The sequence below is a fragment of the Eschrichtius robustus genome, chromosome 12 (assembly GCF_028021215.1).
Source record: "Eschrichtius robustus isolate mEscRob2 chromosome 12, mEscRob2.pri, whole genome shotgun sequence".
NCBI lineage: Eukaryota > Metazoa > Chordata > Mammalia > Artiodactyla > Eschrichtiidae > Eschrichtius > Eschrichtius robustus.
The window spans coordinates 87,509,295-87,526,657 of record NC_090835.1 but is presented as its reverse complement, the minus strand read 5'-3'; the positions used below and the strand labels follow the sequence as shown (position 1 = coordinate 87,526,657).

General features: G+C 45.2%; 1 protein-coding gene and 1 pseudogene across 3 annotated transcripts; both read left to right on the top strand.

Moving 5' to 3' along the window:
• The first annotated feature begins 1,759 nt into the window (after positions 1-1,759).
• Positions 1,760-2,060, top strand: LOC137774109 (small ribosomal subunit protein uS14-like; annotated as a pseudogene).
• Positions 2,061-3,197: 1,137 nt separating this feature from the next.
• LOC137773563 (butyrophilin subfamily 3 member A1-like) lies at positions 3,198-16,481 on the top strand. Of its 3 annotated transcripts, none has more exons than XM_068558338.1 (10): positions 3,198-3,302; positions 7,752-7,836; positions 8,074-8,421; positions 9,833-10,114; positions 12,229-12,429; positions 12,938-12,958; positions 13,047-13,073; positions 13,485-13,511; positions 13,959-13,985; positions 15,515-16,481. In XM_068558338.1, exons 2-10 carry the CDS (start codon positions 7,752-7,754, stop codon positions 16,216-16,218), a joined length of 1,722 nt encoding a protein of 573 aa, XP_068414439.1. In that variant the 5' UTR covers positions 3,198-3,302; the 3' UTR covers positions 16,219-16,481. The 3 variants fall into 3 exon arrangements, with proteins under 3 accessions (XP_068414439.1, XP_068414440.1, XP_068414438.1); XM_068558339.1 differs by having other exon boundaries at positions 7,747-7,836; positions 12,307-12,429; XM_068558337.1 differs by having other exon boundaries at positions 7,747-7,836.
• Positions 16,482-17,363: the final 882 nt, after the last annotated feature.

Sequence of the window (17,363 nt, the reverse complement as noted above, 5' to 3'; positions counted from 1 at the left end):
CTTGCATAACTTAAAATGCCTTTTTTTAGATTAAAAAAATTGTATTAATTGGAGTATAGTTTATTTACAATATTGTGTTAGTTTCAGGTGTTTGGTTTCTTTGGAAACCATAAAGTTAAGAGGTACAAAATGTTGTGCTTAGAAACACCTTCTCTGAAGTTTAGCGTCTAGGCTGGAAATCAAGGCTGCTTCTCTGTGTCAAAGTAGCTTGGATCCTCCAGACAAGAGGGGAATATTTCATTCTCGTTGATAGGATTCCCAGCAGCAAAGCTTTTTGATAGACTGTGAATTTTAAAAACGAAATTTCCCAGTGAGTCAGAAAGCAGGAAGCACTCAGAGAAGGGGGCTGTTTTGCCCCTTTGCAGCTGCAACATGACCTCGAGAGAAATACTATTTCCTGTTAAGTATGGAGTTGGCTTTATCAGGCATGTCTGTTATCCCAGCCTGATGACTGGGAGGGCAGATTTTTACTTTCTGAGCTAAGTTTTACCTTCTCACCCCTCTGTGATATCATGCCCACTCTTCTATTTTATTTTATTTATTTTATTTTATTTCTGAACTCAATCCCATGCCTTTCCTCAGTTTCCTTTATAAGTGGTTTTATGCCTGCCATTCTTCATGTGATTTGGGGGCCTAAATCCTACAGGTCCTCAAGAACCTCAAGTCCCTTCTTGTGGTATCAGCAGAGAAAGGAGCATTTCTCTGAGTAGGTGCCAGGGAAGGGACAAAATGGACCTGAGGCAGTGCTTGTCCCTGCCTCAGGTTGTTCCTGACAGGCAGTCCTGGAGCCCTCCTGCTTACACATAGCCTGTTGGAGGTAGCCCTGACTCTTAGTAAGAGTGGCCAGGTACCTGGGGCCAGACCATCAATATCTTTGGGGATGGCTGGGCATTTAGGAGCTAGGGATAGCCAGATAAAAATAACCCCCTGATCATTTTAGAACACATAACTGAAAGATACTCCTACATTTATATTTCAGACATAGCATTGATGCCTCAAGCATTTCAGAACTATGTTCTACCTGATAGGTCTGCTGAAGTCTCCAAGGGAAAGTGCACTGATGTTTGCAACTTACTTTAGAAGGTACCAAATAAATCAATAAATATTGGAATAAATAATAAATAAGGATGGATAGGGGTGTGAACAGAAGGATAGATTATAATAAAGCAAGTATAGTAAAATGTTCACTGTAGAATCTAGACCATAGGTATATTAGACGTTCACTGAAAAATTCTTTCAACTTTGCTATCCGTTTGAAAAGTTTCAAGATAAAGTGTTGATAAGTGGGGACTGGGAAGGGATGAATTGTATTTTGCTGCTGATGATAGAGACCAGAAGTACTTCTGGCTCAAATAAAACAAGATTTCTTTTCCTTTCACGTAAGGTGAATTCAGAGGGCAGCTGTCCAGAGCTGGTCCAGCAGCTCAGAGATGCATCCATGCCCCAGTCTCCTTCTGTCTTTATTCTCTGCCCTCTCAGCATGTAGTTTCCATTCTCAAGGTTGCCTCATGGTCACAAGTTGGTCACTGCACTCCAGCTCCAAAGACCATGTTCTAGGCAAGAGGAAGAAAGAGGTAGAAGATCGTGGGCCTGTCTTGAGAAACATAACCCAACAACTTCCGCCTGCAAATCATTGGCTCAAACTTAGTCCCTTGGCCTCTCTTATCTATAAGGATGGGCACATTGCACTACTCCCCAAAATTGGGTTTGAGTACTAAGAAGCAGGGACCTTTTGCCTCATTGGAAATGAGAAAGCAAGATGGGTCACCACCAGCTCTACTGGAGCCATCTGAGAAAATTCGGCCAGGGTTGTCTTGCCGTTTCTGCTCAAACCCTCACAGTCTGATCCAGAAATACTGCCTCAATATGGGCTGCCAGTGTTCCATCAGGATGCGAGGTACGTAGGCTTCATTAAGCTGGACTCCGTGAACTTCCCTGAATGGGCCATCCAAGACATCTACCTTACCACAGAAAGAATGCTAGCTCTTTGTACATCAAAAAAAAAAAAGCAGGAAATAGAACTTGCACAAGCAACCAGCCATCTCTACCACGGAGCCTAAATTCAAACTGTTGTAATATAATTAAATTCTGGGAATTCCCTGGCGGTCCAGTGGTTGGGACTCCATGCTTTCACTGCTGTGGGCCCGGGTTCAATCCCTGGTCGGGGGAAAAATAAAAAAATAAAAATATATATATATATACACACAGAGAGAGAGTGAGAGAGAGAGAGAGAGAGAGAGAGAGAGAGAGAGTTGGCCAAAAAGTTCGTTCAGCTTTTTCCATAATATCTTACAGAAAAACCCGAACAAACTTTTTGGCCAACCCATATATAAATAAATTCCATCAGTCAAGTCATATCAAAGTCCTTTGAGCTTTAATCATTGTCTCAAGAGGCAAATAAATTGTCTTGGGAGGCGCTAGGCCACAGGTAGGACCACTTTGTCCCAAAGACCCCTGATAGAAACAGTATCCACAGACTATCCAGAATCTAACCTCGGAAAATACAGAATCCTGCTGGCAGAGTAGAAAGAAATACACATGAAAATACAAATGTAGCACAAATAGGCTCAGAGGGTGAATGAGGCTTCTGAGCACCACCCCAAATAAGAATTTTTCTGAAAAATGTAAAACATGCCAATCGGTCACCGGCAACACTGCTTTGGGAAATCTGAAAATTATGTTATTTGGTAATGGATCCAAGACCTGAATTTCAGAGGTGCTAAAAAAGGTGGAGTGGGTCTGGTTTTCTGTTCATACTCTCATTTGGCTTGTTGTAAAAGATAAATCCTCCTCCATGTGCCTGTGTACATGCAAACAGATGTTAACAAATAGCCACAGAAACATTTTAATTAATGCACATCTTCCTCTCTTCACATGTTAAAATCTTTTATTTCTCTACTCAGTAAATCTTTTATGATATAAAATAAATCTATTATCATATAGAAGATGTAAAACATGTATATATAATGAAATACTAATTATACACATACATATACATAAGTGGTTCAATTAGGAAAACACAGTGTGACACAGTGTGAGAATTAGGCTGGAATTTTTCTTCACCGCGTACAATCCAATACAGTTTCAGTTTTCATTTTAAACTTCCTCACTGGTTTCTGCCCAGCAACTGATGAGAAACACCCCTCTGAGCCAATCCAAAAACTAATTCTTCCACAGAATGACCCTGTTACTGCTTCTCATAGTGAGCAGGCATATTTCTTTTTCCTTTCTTCCAGGTAACAGAGCCTCTATTGATTACCTTTATTCTGAGGGCTGTGATTTTCAGATGGGATAGCCAAGAGGTAAGTGTGGGAAAATGGGTAAAAGCCAGGGCCACGAGCCCTAGAAGGAGAGAGGCTGAAGAGCTGACAGTGGGCCTCCAGGGAGACCCTCATCCAGACAAAGGGATTGGTGCTTGTGTGTGCCCCAGTCAGAGGATGAGGGGGTGGAGGCAGCAGGACAATGCAAAGGCTAAAGACCTGAATTGGAAAATTTGTGGGAAGGAGACAATGTGAATGAAAAAACTTGCCAACTGCATGTTCTTAGGAGCTTACTGTGGTCAGAAAGGAGCAAAGGACTCTTATCTCTCTTAGTCATCTCTGGGAATCTGTTCTAAGAGATTCTAAAAAGAGATGTGCCTTAAAGATTTATATGTAAAGCTGTGCATTACAGAATTTTTTGTAATTACAAAAATCTGAGCCAGCCTATATATACAAGAGTTGGAGAATGGATACAAACACACTGTCCAATCATAAAAGGGATTTTCATATAGTCATTAGGAATCATATTTTTAATAAAGAGTTTTTATTTCTAATTATAACAAAACTGGATCGAATTTGGAGATTTAAATTGTCTCTACATTTTGCTATTGTAGATCTTACTTATGATGAACAGCTTTAAACATGAATGTTTGTGTTAATACCTGATTTTTTTTTTCTTTAGGAGTAATTTCTACAAGTGGAATTTCTGGGTCAAATTATAATTTTGACAATTTTCAGGCATTTAGTATATATCTATGGCCAAAATACTTCCAGAAATAGTTATATTCCCATGAAGCAAAGTATATGATTACCATCACAGATTATTTAAATTTTATTCCTTCATATTTTTCTCCATTTTGAAGTTGTCTATAATCAGGAACAAAACCCAGTAAATATCCTAAAAAAATTTAGCGAAAATATATTCCTCACTCTGAGGACAGCACTGAAATTGTTACCTATATAATAATAATAATAATAATACTGTCCTGTCTCTAGCAGCTTAGAGAGTAGTTTTGAAGAGCAGAGGATATGGTGAAAGGCAATCTTTTGTCTGAGGGTTGTCCGGGTCTCAGGCAGGCTCCAGAGAATTCCCAGCAGCACAGATTTCTGTTCCCATCTCCTCTTCAACCCACCCCCTCCGCGGGCCTTGTTCCCAGCGCAAGTTATCATGGCAGCAGGTACTATGACTGCGGGCCTCATGCTGGTTTGTTTTGGGGGAATTGGTGTGAAGAGTTGGTATTTTATTTTTATTTATTTATTTATTGACATATAGTTGATTTACAGGAGTCGGTATTTTCTGAACAACGAATATGCTGCAGTCACAATAATTATTTGTAACAATTTTTAATTGTTAAGTAAAACGTGAAAACTTTTAAAATTGAAAGCATCCAAACAATTTTCAAAGTATAGGGGGCAAAGGACAAGTGTCTCTCACTCAATCTCTGATTTTCATTTTAGCATGTAGCCCTTCAGAACTCTTTTAAGGCGATCCCATAAAAATGTATATACAGATTTATAGCTTTGTTTTTTGTTTTTTAATAGAATCATTCGTATTTTTCTGCAGTGTGCTCTTTGTTTAATATATCTTGATTATCTGGGTTAGTGACTGTAAATCACTCTTAACTGCCATATTGAATTCCCTCACACAGATGAGCCTTTATTTAACTAACCAGTCTCCTGTTAGTGGTTACAGTGGCTGGTTAGGTTGTTTATCTTTTTTTTTTTTTTTTACTTTTAAAAATAATGCTTCAGTGTCATCCTTACACATAATTCTCTCTGCACCCATGCAAGTACTTTGCTTGACCAGATGTCTGGAAGTGAAATTGCTGAGCCAATTATGTACATTCTAAAGTTCCTATTTCACAATGTTTCATGAGTAAATGAAGTTCAAATAGGTTTTGTCACATGACTGAGATCACAAAGCTTGTGAATCATAGTGCCATTACTTACTTCCCACACCCTTTTTATTTCCAACACCTAACCTGTAGTGGGCCTGGCACACAGTGAGTGCTCAGTAAACATTTGTTGAATGAATGAAAACACACGGGTGAGACCTGGTCTTATTCCTAACTCTCCCATTCACTTGCCTTGGGATTAAGAAGTGGTAGGTTCATAGGAGTTCCCTGGCGGTCCAGTGGTTAGGTTTTGGCACTTTCACTGCAGTGGCCCGGATTCAGTCCCTGGTAGGGGAACTGAGATCCTGTAAGCTGTGCAGCTTGGCCAAAATTTTTAAAAAAAAAAGAAGAAGTGGTAGGTTCAGCCTCTGGGTGACCCAGGGAATCTGCCAGGATCTTGACCAGAGTCTGATGGAAGAGTGATTTGAACTTGGTGGTGGCCATGGGTTGGGGCCTAGAGGAGACGGCAGTATTGCTCCGCAGACGGGCACACCCTGAGTCATTTGTCGGCACACCATTCCGTCTGACATTTTCAGGGAAGGAAAGAATACATGATGGGAGAAGGGAGGGGACTACTTCTGGAGTTCTCAGTCCTGTCTTGGAGTAATCCACCTAGGCCAACTCTCAGGGTCTCTACTATTTAGGGACACAGCCAACTCTGGGGTGGCTGGAATGGAAGCCGAGTTAGAACTCCAGCTAGAATCAAGCCTGGCTAGTCAGCAAGGGCCACACACTTCCCTTATCACTAAAGTTCACAGTGATGCCACAGACCATGCCTAAAAGGAGGTAAAGGTGCTTTTCTGAGCCAAGATACATTTGGAAACACTGGTCTGGGACTGGGGAGTTGCAGGGGCCCTGCCTCTGAGCTGGAAGAACGCCAGCACTGCATAGAGGCGTGAGCTGTGTTGGGCTGCTGTGTGCTTCTCGGTTGACATATTTGCCCCTTCTGTGCAAGTGCTAGCACATACATCTCTGCCCCTAAAAGGCACTTCTCTAGCAGTGCAAAGACCAAGATAGGAAAATTATCCATTGCTGGTGAGCCCAGAGGCAGGCCATCTGCCAAGGAGCGTCGGTGAACACATGAGGAAAGGGAAGAAAGGAAAGGAATCATTTCCTTTCCAGAAATGTTTCTCCCCCAAAGAACAGATGTTTCTCCCCCAAAGAACAATTTTTGGGGGGCCACGCATAGGATTAGCTCCCCAACCAGGGATCAAACCCAGCAGTGAAAGTGCAGAGTACTAACTGCTAGACCGCCAGGGAATTCCCAGAACAATTGTGAAAAGAGTGCACTAAGGCACATCAAGTTGCAACACTTGCATGTCCAGGACAGGCTTGCTCCTTGAAACCACTTTATTGAAAAATAAGAACAAACACATTAATATAGGCAAGGCCCAGTGGGACCACAGGAGGCCAGGCTCTGCTCCCTAAGCCAGACCAAAAGAGCACTGTCATTATGGAGAAAAACACTTATCCTCATAAATTCTCCACCTCCCCTCCTCTCCATCCATTAGTTGGATGACCACCAACTAATCTGATCATCTAAAGTGAACTAAAATGCTAGTGAGTATTGATGGTTTAATATGTAACCCCTCATCCATTCACTCATTCAACAAATATTTACTGAGGTTTCCATGTGAACCACCACCATGCTACAGGCTTCTTACACATCAGGAAACAAAACAGACCAATATCATTGCTTTGTGGAGCTTACATTCTAGCAGGTGGAGACAGACAATAAATGTATGATATGTTCACTGGTGAAAATTCAATGGGAAAAAGAGAGCAGGTTCAGGGGGATGGGAGCAGTTTGCCATATTTCTGTGGTCAGAGAAGGTCCCATAGAGGAACTGACTTTAAAGGAAAGACTTGAAGGAGGCAAGAGGGTGAGCTTGTGAATATGCAGGGAAGAGGGTTCCAGGTAGAGGGAAGAGTTGAGGTCGAGGTCCTCTGTCATGTCCTGTTCAAGGAGCAGCAGGAAGGGCGGTGTGGCTGGAGCAGAGACAGGGAGAACAGGGGAGATGAAGTGAGGAGTGCAGGTCCTGGAGGACCATGCCGGCCACTGGAAGGACTTCAGCATCTACTCTGAGTGAAATGGGAGCCACTGGAAAGTGCTGAGCAGAGGAGTGACAGGATGTGACTCAAGGAATGTTCTGGATGTTGTGTTGAGACTGTAGGGCATACAAGCAGAATCAGGGGACCCAGAGAGGAGGGTCCCGTATTAATCAGAGTGTGATGGTGGAGGCTTGGACCTGGCGTAGCTGGGGAAGTGTGGGCAAGGGTAAAGATTCTGAACATGTTCAGACAGTAGCGCCAAGGATTTCCTGATGGGTTAGGGTTACTGTCTGTACACTTAACATACATACTTTTATGGGAGATTTTCCATATTGGAACTCAAAGGTGAAGAGACTCCCAAGCAGACATTTTGGCAGAGGAAGATCTTGGGTCATCACACTAGTGATCCTGTGTTTCGCCCTGAGTTGGCCCTGTTGAGGTGGAGAATTCTGCGTGGAAACCTCAGAATTCCACGCAGAATTATCCATCTTCTTCCAGGCCGTATTTCTGCCTGACTCCTGGCATCTCTCTATTTGCAGCACAGATGAAAATGGCACGGTCCCTAGACTCCCCTCTGCTCCACCTCCTTGTCTGCATCATCTTGGTCCAGCTGCTCACCTCTTGCTCAGGTAGGGAACGATGCTGCTTTTATGTATCGGAAGCAGACAATTACCTGTTAGCGCCCAGTCAGAACATTTGACTGTTCATTCCTGGAAGTCCCGTCACAAACTGAAAGTACACATGCCATTAAGACAAATGTCCTTCTGTCAGGATCCTGTTCCTCTCTAGGTTTTTCTGCCTGAGACACCCCCTTACCATCATGGCCCCAACTCCCTCTCATGGAGTTTCCCCCTTTTGCTGACCAGCTCAGTTTGCTGTGATTGGACCCCCCGGGCCCATCCTGGCCATGGTGGGTGAAGACGCTGAGCTGCCCTGTCACCTGTCCCCGAAGATGAGCGCAGAGAACATGGAACTGAAGTGGGTGAGATCCAGCCTCAGGCAAGTAGTTTTCATGTATGCACATGGCAAGGAAGTAGAAGACAGACAGACAGCAGAGTATCGAGGGAGAACTGAGTTTTTAAGAGATGGCATCACTGCAGGGAAGGCTGCTCTCCGAATTCACAGCGTCAGAGCCTCCGACAGTGGAAACTACCTGTGCTATTTCCAAGATGGCAACTTATACGAAAAAGCCTTGGTGGAGCTGAAAGTTGCAGGTGAGCCTCCGGGTTTTGTTCTGAGCTCATTCCTCTGTGGGCCCTGGGGGCAGACACAGAGCTCGTGCTCCAAATCCACCTCGCAGAGCTCCTGGTTGATCACCAGGAACTGCCTCTGCTGCCTTCCAACTTTGTTTCTCTGAGGCCCTCGGGAAAGATGCAGGTCTTCCTCCAGGAAGACTCCCTCCTGTACCCTATCACATCAAGTACAGAACTCCCTCCTGCTGGTCGCCAGGGTCTAAGCTGGGAAGTGGAAGGTCGGGGATGAGAAGGATAAGAAAACATCTCCTCAGAGATGGTGCACAGTGGTGTGGGTTCAGTTGCATTCCCTTTGGCTTCTGGCGCCCCTCCAGGTACACGCTGCTGTGAGCCCTGGGAGGCTGACCTGTAGGGACAGCGCCTGTACAGCCACTGTTCCCCAACCCGAGTTCCCAGGAACACCCCTGCAGTTGCACCAGTTGACTTTAATCCTTGTTGCAGGAGGGGGAGTCCATGCCATGTGGGAACTGGGGGTCTCAGGAAGAGGCTGTTAGAGGACACTTGGTACAGACTTTGGGCTTCTGTTAGGGGATTTGGGGCAGCGTTTATGGAAGTAGGCTTTGCTCTGGATTGGATGCTGTCAGGGAGGAGGGGGGTGTAATTCTGTGGGTGGGTATCTTCCTAAATCTTACCCAGGAGGAAGACTAGAGTGAAGCTAAAGCTGGGACTGGTAAAGGAGTATCGTCACTCACAGCCAGGACAGGAGGATGTTTGCTCTTCGTTGTGTTTTGGACACTGTTCGTGTTTTTCTCTCTGTTCAAACATGATTGTTGTTGGTCTTGTTTTTGTCTTGACCCGTCATAGTGACAAAGGGCCCTTTGATACTGACGTTCCATGAAATGGCTTGTGTTCCCCAGGAGAACACCAAGACCAGGCCCATGTCCAATGTCAAAGGTTGCATTTCTCTTTCTCAGAGCATTCTCTTGCACTGTGGCTTCTGGCTGAGTTTGGTCAATGGGGAGCCATAGCTGAAGATAGAGGAGGGAAGGAGGAGAGAAGTCCGGGTACTTATGCCCCTGGATTTCTCCCTGCAGGGCCACCTCTAGCTGGCTGCGTGCTCTTCCCAAAGATCACAGCTCCTCTTATGAAAGTCCCCTCTACCTGACTCTCTCCTTTTAGGTCTTCAAAACAGCTTCCTCTCTACCTCCCTTTGGGTTTAGGGGTGGGTGGTAACAGTTCTATTGTTCCTGGCACTGGGGTATTGCTCTACCCCATATAGTTTTCTCCTCACTAATGACCACCCTTTTGTAAACAGCTTCTTAATGAAACCCTACTTTAATTATCTAACGTGGGTGTGCCATCCAATTCCTGCTGAGACCCTCACTGATACTGGAGGCTCCCAAGAACTGAGGCTCACTTGTCCCTTCCACAGCGCTGGGTTCGGATCTTCACATCGAAATGAAGGGCCATGAGGATGGAGGGATCCACCTGGGGTGCACATCCACCGGCTGGTATCCCCAGCCCCAAATACAGTGGAGAGATGCCAAGGGCCAGAACATGCCAGCTGTGGCAGCACCTCCAGCTACAGATGGAGCAGGCCTGTATGCAGTCACATCGTCTCTAATGGTGAAAAGCAGCTCTGGAGAAGGGGTGTCCTGTATCATCAGAAATCCCCTCCTCAACCAGGAAAAGACAGCCCAGATTTCCATTGCAGGTCAGTACCCTGCTTAGCCTCAGGTATATTGAGCTGTGGCTATTGGAAGAAGAAAGATGTGAACACCTGGAACTAATATAATATTATAAGTCAATTATACTTCAATTTTTAAAATTCCATTAAACGCACCTTAAAAGAGGCATATGTAAAATTTAATCTGTAGAAAATTAGAAAAAAATGACAATTTAAACATTAACCAATTGAAATCTAGCATAGCCATATTAAAGAGAGAAAAGTATAAAAATAAATAAAATGAAATAAAAATGAATTTTAAAAAAGGAAAAAAGAAAAGAAAGAAGGAGGACGTGTGATTCTCTGTGCTGACTTTGCAGTGAAAACGAGGCACTGAGCAGGGTTCCAGAGTCGTCTTCTTGCTCCAGGGATGTTTCTTTTTCCCTGTTTATGTCACAAGTATTTACTGAGCATTTCCTATGTGCCAGAAACTGTGACAGGCAATGGGAATTCGGGGAGAAATGGTAAAGATCAAATCCTTAAGCAAAGACAAATGACAAAGTGGGGGCGGGGGGAATATGTACAACTCATAATTTAGAGAAAGCACTAATCTCCTTAAAATATAAAACAAACCAGTAGAAGAAAAGCAAGGATATGAATTATTCGTTCACAGAAGAGGAATGACATATGAAAGAGTGTCCAGCCTCACTCAACAGAGAAATGTGTATTAAAACATTTTCCACTTGGGAGACTGGCAACAAGATAAAACAAAACAGTGCTGTTTGATAAAACATTCTGATGGTAGGATTGTGGTGAGACAGTCACTCTTAGACATTTTTTGGTATACATAATTTGATATATTTTTGGTATGAATTGGCACAATTGCTATTGGGGGCAATATAGCAATATATATCCAAACTGCCTACTTATTGATCCAAAATCCCACTTCTAGGAATTTATCTGACAGATATGCTTGCATGTGTAGAAAACTACCCATGTAAAAAGTTATTTCTTATAGCATTAATTATAAGAGCAGAAAGTTAGCGACTATGCAAATATCCACTAATGGGGAATATTTTTTTTTTTTTTTTATGGCTGTGTTGGGTCTTCGTTTCTGTGCGAGGGCTTTCTCTAGTTGTGGCAAGCGGGGGCCACTCTTCATCGCAGTGCGCGGGCCTCTCACTATCGCGGCCTCTGTTATTGCGGAGCACAGGCTCCAGACGCGCAGGCTCAGTAATTGTGGCTCACGGGCCCAGTTGCTCCGCGGCATGTGGGATCTTCCCAAACCAGGGCTCGAACCCGACACCCTGCATTGGCAGGCAGATTCTCAACCACTGCACCACCAGGGAAGCCCAACGGGGAATTTTTATGCAATGGAATATTGCCCAGCTCTGAAAGGAAACGCAGCCATTCTGTCTGTACTAACGTGGAAAGATTTGCAAGATACAACGTAAACAGAACAAGCAAGATACAGAGCAGTTTATACAGAATGCTATCTTTGGAGTAAACAAGAAAAAATAAGAATACATTTATATTTTTAAATTTAATATACACTTGCATAGCACTCACTATGTGTTTATAATGCTTTATAAACATTAACTTAATGCTTTAACCTTATGAGTTAGGTTTTATTATTCTATTATTATTATTATTAATTTTATTATCGCCCCCGTTTTACAGATTAGGACACCTGGAATAGAATGGTTAAGTAATTAGTCCAAGGTCACACTGCTAGTCAGGTGGAAGAATCAGAATTTGAACCCAGGCCCCCCAGCTCCCAAGTACACATTCTTAGTCACCATACTAGGCTGATTAAATGAGTCTAATTAAAGGAGGCGGGGAGAGAAAGTGAATAGGAGATTTGGGTGATGTTTTATGTTTTTTTATTTGATATTTGAGCCAAGTGAATATAACCTATTATAAATTTTAATTAGAAAAACTTGATTGCGATGCTCAAGTATCATTTACATGTGAGAGGCAGACATTTCAAGACAAGTAATGGTACTTGTTATTGCTATAACTATAAACCCTTACTAGGGTTTACTGTAGTCTTCCCTAAAGTTCTCTGAGAACTTAGGAAGAGAAAGATCATTTGACGGCAGGAGATAAACTCCATGATCCCTGTCCTCAGGGTGAGAGGCTAAGACTGGATCCCATTGCAGATCCCTTCTTCAGGAGGGCCCAGCCCTGGATCGCTGCCTTCGCGGGGACGCTGCCTGTCTGTCTGCTGCTTCTCGCAGGGGCTGGTTACTTCCTGTGGCTACAGAGGAAAGAAAAGGAGGCTCTATTCATGCAGAAAGAGAGAGCAGAAGAGGAAAAAGAAACGGCACGGGCAGAAAAAGAGCAGGAACAAAGAATAAAAGGTATCTGACACCGAGAGGGAATCTAAGGCCTGTGCCTACAGGAGGGAGCCGGACTACCTCACCCCATCCCCATCCTGCGCACCCAACCCGGCACTAGGTCATTTTTTTTTTTTTTTTTTACTTTTGCGTTTATTTATTTATTTATTTATTCATTTATGGCTGTGTTGGGTCCTCGTTTCTGTGCGAGGGCTTTCTCTAGTTGTTGCAATCGGGGGCCACTCTTCATCGCGGTGCACGGGCCTCTCATTATCGCGGCCTCTCTTGTTGCGGAGCACAGGCTCCAGACGCGCAGGCTCAGTAATTGTGGCTCACGGGCCCAGTTGCTCCGCGGCATGTGGGATCTTCCCAAACCAGGGCTCGAACCCGTGTTCCCTGCATTGGCAGGCAGACTCTCAACCACTGCGCCACCAGGGAAGCCCACTAGGTCATTTTTAAGGTTTATTTTCTAGAGGTCCTCCTCCCTCCATCCCCATAACAGTACTTTTTTTCTGTTCTGCTTCTTTTCCAGAGACACTCGAGTATGAACTCAGTAAGTTCTGATGCCCCCGGGGACCCAAGCTCATCTTCCTATCCTCCGCTGGGCCTCTTAACGACTCATCACCTTTCTTCCATTGCAGAATGGAGAAAGATCCAGTACATGGCTCGTGAGTGGCTCTGACATTTTCTCCGAATTCTCATCTAAGACTGTCTCTGCCTGAGTATTTTCCAGCCGGTTTCCTCAGCCCCTAACTCTGCCCTGGGCTGAAGGAATGTCCTGGATCCTTTTTCCCAAGAAAAGAAATATGGGAGGCCGACTGGGGGGAAGTGGTTGTTGGGGAGAAAGGAGGAGAGACTCATGAGTGTTTTGTTTTGTTTTTTAATGGAGAAAGGGGCCTTCATTCCCGCCCGCCGCCCCCGTAAGGAAGAGAGGGGAGGAGAGAGTTGAACAGGCAGAGGGGGGAAGTAAGAAGGGTAGGCGGTCAAAAAGAAGGAGAGATGGGTGCAAAAGGAGGAGAAAGGAAATGACTCCGAAATGACAGAGTTCAGTTGATGTCTCTGCCTTTCTTCCCTTGTAGGTGGGGAGAAGTCTCAGGCCTATCCTGGTGAGTGACCTGCATGTCCTCTGAGTTTCCTGGCACATGTATATAAGCATTCAAACTTTTTCCCTGCTGTGTGACCCATTGGCGTTCCCAGTAGGAATACTCAGATCTAACCAAGAAGCTCATTTTCTGTGGGGAATACCACCCCTGCTTTTCTGCAGCCTCAGAGAGGCCCTTCAGATACAGCATCTGGGCACTTTCAGCCACTCCCCACCCTGCTGGCACACAGCACACAGCCTACTATAGCCTGGCCATGTCACCTGCAGCCCCAGCATGATGAGGAAGTCCACCATTTTTGAGACCTCTTATGCCTAATCTGTCAGAGCTGTAGATGAAGGAAGCCGGATACTGGAAGAGACTGAAGGGACACAGAAAAGGCTTATTGAGGAGAATGGATAAGGGAAAGATCAGAATTAATGACCTTTCCTTATTGTGTCTCCTTTCTTTCAGAGTGGAAGAAGGCCCTCTTCCAAGCTGGTGAGTGAATCACTATGTCCCCTAGGACAACAACCCGAGGGACCATATTCCCTTTTTCTTCTCCAAGTCTTGAGATTCTGGGACAGGTCCCCATGACTGGGAGAGTTCCGGGCGGATGACTTGAGGTCTCAATCTCAAGGTTGTGCCCATCTCCCATGCCCTCCCACTGAGAGCCCAGAGAACCAGGGAGAATTGCTCTCCTGGGCTTCCATAGACCTTTATGGGAAGGAAGAGGCATCAAAGGTGGAGCTGAGGGGAAGGACAGGCAGAGTGAACTAATACTACAGGGAGAGCGAGGATGCAACGTGACCAAGGAGAGAAAGCAATGCTCAAAGATCTTGTCCTTTCCCAAGCTCCGTATGCCACCTCCTGTCGCTGTGTGTCCTCAAGTTACTTGATGTTTTGAGCTTCAGTCTCCTCAATTGTAGATGATGATTGTAATTCCTATTTATGTGAGAGTTGAGGTAAAGACTAAATGAGCTAATGAATGTGTATTTGGTCAAAAAAACAGCAAGAAAGAGATGGTATATTCAAAATGGGTGGCTGAAGAGAGTTTAAAGAAGGAACTATTTACAGAGGCAAAAAAGAGAGTAAAGGGAAGCCGACAAAGGAACATTCTGTCCCCCAGGACTCACAACAGTGGGGAGCTGTCACCACCCCTGGGCCTGAAGAGATAGGGAGAGGGTGCAGCCCAGAGGAAGCTATAGCTCAAGGAGAGGGCTGCCTGAGAAAAGTCATCCTTTTGTTAGAGCATCACCATCTGAAGCTGGCAGGGAAGAAAGGGGGAAAAATAAATGCTGTGCCTCTCTTCTTTCTCCTTCCAGGCTTCAGCTAGTACCTCCCATTGGCCAAATCCAGCAGGTGACCAGAGGCAAGAGAACCCAGTGACACTGTCCATAGAGGACAGATTGCCAGGGCCCAGAAGAGGGTGGAGAAAGATGGAGAGTGGGTCTGGGAGCACATAAAGCCCCCAACATGGCCCTTAGCACAGAAAAGTCCTGGCAGCTTTTATAACATCAGGCCACTTCCTCCATGCCCAGCCCTGAGCCAAATACACAACATGTGTTGTCTTCCTACCCTAGAGATTAGTATTTTTATCCCCATTTTTCAGTTAAGAAAGTTGAGGCTTAAAGATATTATATAGCTTGGGTCTATGGGAAAAGAGAAAAGGAAAAGACATTCAGTTCATGAGTGGTAGCGCAAGGATTGAAATTTAAACCTATGTGCCTGTGAAGCACAGGTGGGCAGAGTCATTTCGGGGAGGGAAACAGGAAAAAGGTAGAAGGAAAGAGCCAGCTCCAGGTGTCAGTTAAGAAGACCCTGACCCTCATCACCCTCCTCTTTCCCACTGAACTTAAGACCCCTGGGGGCTTTCTTTTGGTATTGCTAAGGGGGTCACATTCAGGGCAGGCTGGGGACACCCAGCTCTGGACTTGGGCTTCCTCAACCAGACCCAGGCCTTGAGGGCTGAGACTCTGAGATCTAGGAACAATGGCTGACCCACGACCCCATCCCCAAACTTTCTGCAGCGGATGTGATATTGGATCCGAACACAGCAAACCCCATCCTGCTTGTTTCTGATGACCAGAGGAGCTTGCAGCGAGCAGGCGAACGACAGAATCTGCCAGACAACCCCGAGAGATTTGATTGGCATTACTGTGTGCTTGGCTGCAAGAGCTTCACGTCAGGGAGACATTACTGGGAGGTAGAGGTTGGGGACAGGAAAGAGTGGCACGTCGGGGTGTGCAGGGAGAACGTGGAGAGAAAATGTTGGATTAAAATGACACCTGAGAATGGATTCTGGACTATGGGGCTGTCTGATGGGAATGACTATCGGGCTCTCACTGACCCCCGGACCAAACTGACAATTGCCAACCCTCCTCAAAAAGTGGGGATTTTCCTGGACTACGAGACTGGTGAGGTCTCCTTCTACAACGCCGCGGATGGATCTCATGTCTACACCTTCCCACACACCTCCTTCTCTGGGCCTCTGTGGCCTGTTTTCAGGATTTTGACCTTGGAGCCCACTGCCTTGACCATTTGCCCAGCATTGACAGGAGTGGGGAGTTCCGGTGTTCCTGACCTAGAGCCTGACCTTTCTCTGGAGACTCCAGTGGCCCTGGGCTCAGCTGATGAGAATGGGGAGCCTCAGGCTGAAGTAAAGTCCTTGCTTCTCCCTGCCCGGCCTGAAGCTGAGGGCCTCTTCCCTAACAGCAACAAATCACAACCATAAAATACTGAAGACACACACTGTGTGAAGCACTTCACTAATATTAATACAATTATTTATTCCATATGGACAGTTGAGTTTGACACCGCTTTATTGTCTTCTTTATATGGAGAAAGAAACCAGGGTGCAGAAAAGTGAATTCACTTCCCAAAGGTCACTCAGCTAGAAAATGACAGCTGGGATTTGAATATAAAACATTTACGGATGATGTAAGTGTACTGGGGGTTGTGTCAAAGCTTTAAATAAATGTACTCCTTTAATCCTTACAGCAACCCTGTGATATAGCCTCATTGCACGAGTGTGGAACCTGAGGTAGGGCCGAGTTAAGCGACTTATATAATTCATCAGTTTGTGCTGATGGGGGATGTTTGGCCCCTGTCCCCCACCTCCACCCACCCTCTACCCCCTAGCCTGTTTTCCAGCCCGATTGCCCCTGTGGGGAAGGGACCATGTGCAGCCCTGAGTGTCCCTTCCCAGGGCACCCCAGGGTAAGGATCACTGTAGGTGTCTATGGAGGCCACACCCCACTGGGTTCCTTCAAGGTCAGCAGTCAGAGCCATAGGTCCAGCGCTTCGCTGGATTGGCTCTGCCGGGTGAGTTGGTCCAGAGAATGAATTCACAGTGACTACATCACACAGGACTGCAAAGGGACTAAAGGCCAAAATCTTAACTACTAAAGGGCATGAGTACCACCACCGCCCCACCCCCCTCCACCCCCCAGCCAATGTGATAGGTAATCGTGGAGCCAGAACCAGTCCTCCTACGTTTCACGTCTCTAGAAAGCCTAACTTAATACCTAAAGACTGCCTGTGGAACAAGAATTTGGGAGGAATGAAGCTAGATGAACTTTAGCAGTATTTTGATCACACTGTAGAGTCCATCTCCAGGAAAGGGATATTTCCACGCCTGATCAGTTATTGATGTTAACGGATGTTCCTTGCAGCTATGGGTACCGGGCAGAAGTTACTCTTCATTATCATCACTATTTTGTTCACCAGTGTATCCCCTCTACTGGGCGTGTGGTTGTCAAGTTACATTTGTTAAATAAATGTGTTAATAATCTTCACTCTTCAACTAAGCAGTTTCTAGATTTTAAGCCCCTACAGTTTACTCACCACAGTTTCACAATTTACCTCACGGCAACATTT

Bases quoted from the DNA above. Each gene is read 5' to 3' on its own strand.
- LOC137773563 (XM_068558338.1), top strand. From the start codon at position 7,752: ATGAAAATGGCACGGTCCCTAGACTCCCCTCTGCTCCACCTCCTTGTC. The intron at 8,422-9,832 runs GTGAGCCTCCGG...TCCCTTCCACAG, and splicing joins GGTGGAGCTGAAAGTTGCAG to CGCTGGGTTCGGATCTTCAC. The intron at 12,430-12,937 runs GTATCTGACACC...CTTCTTTTCCAG, and splicing joins GCAGGAACAAAGAATAAAAG to AGACACTCGAGTATGAACTC.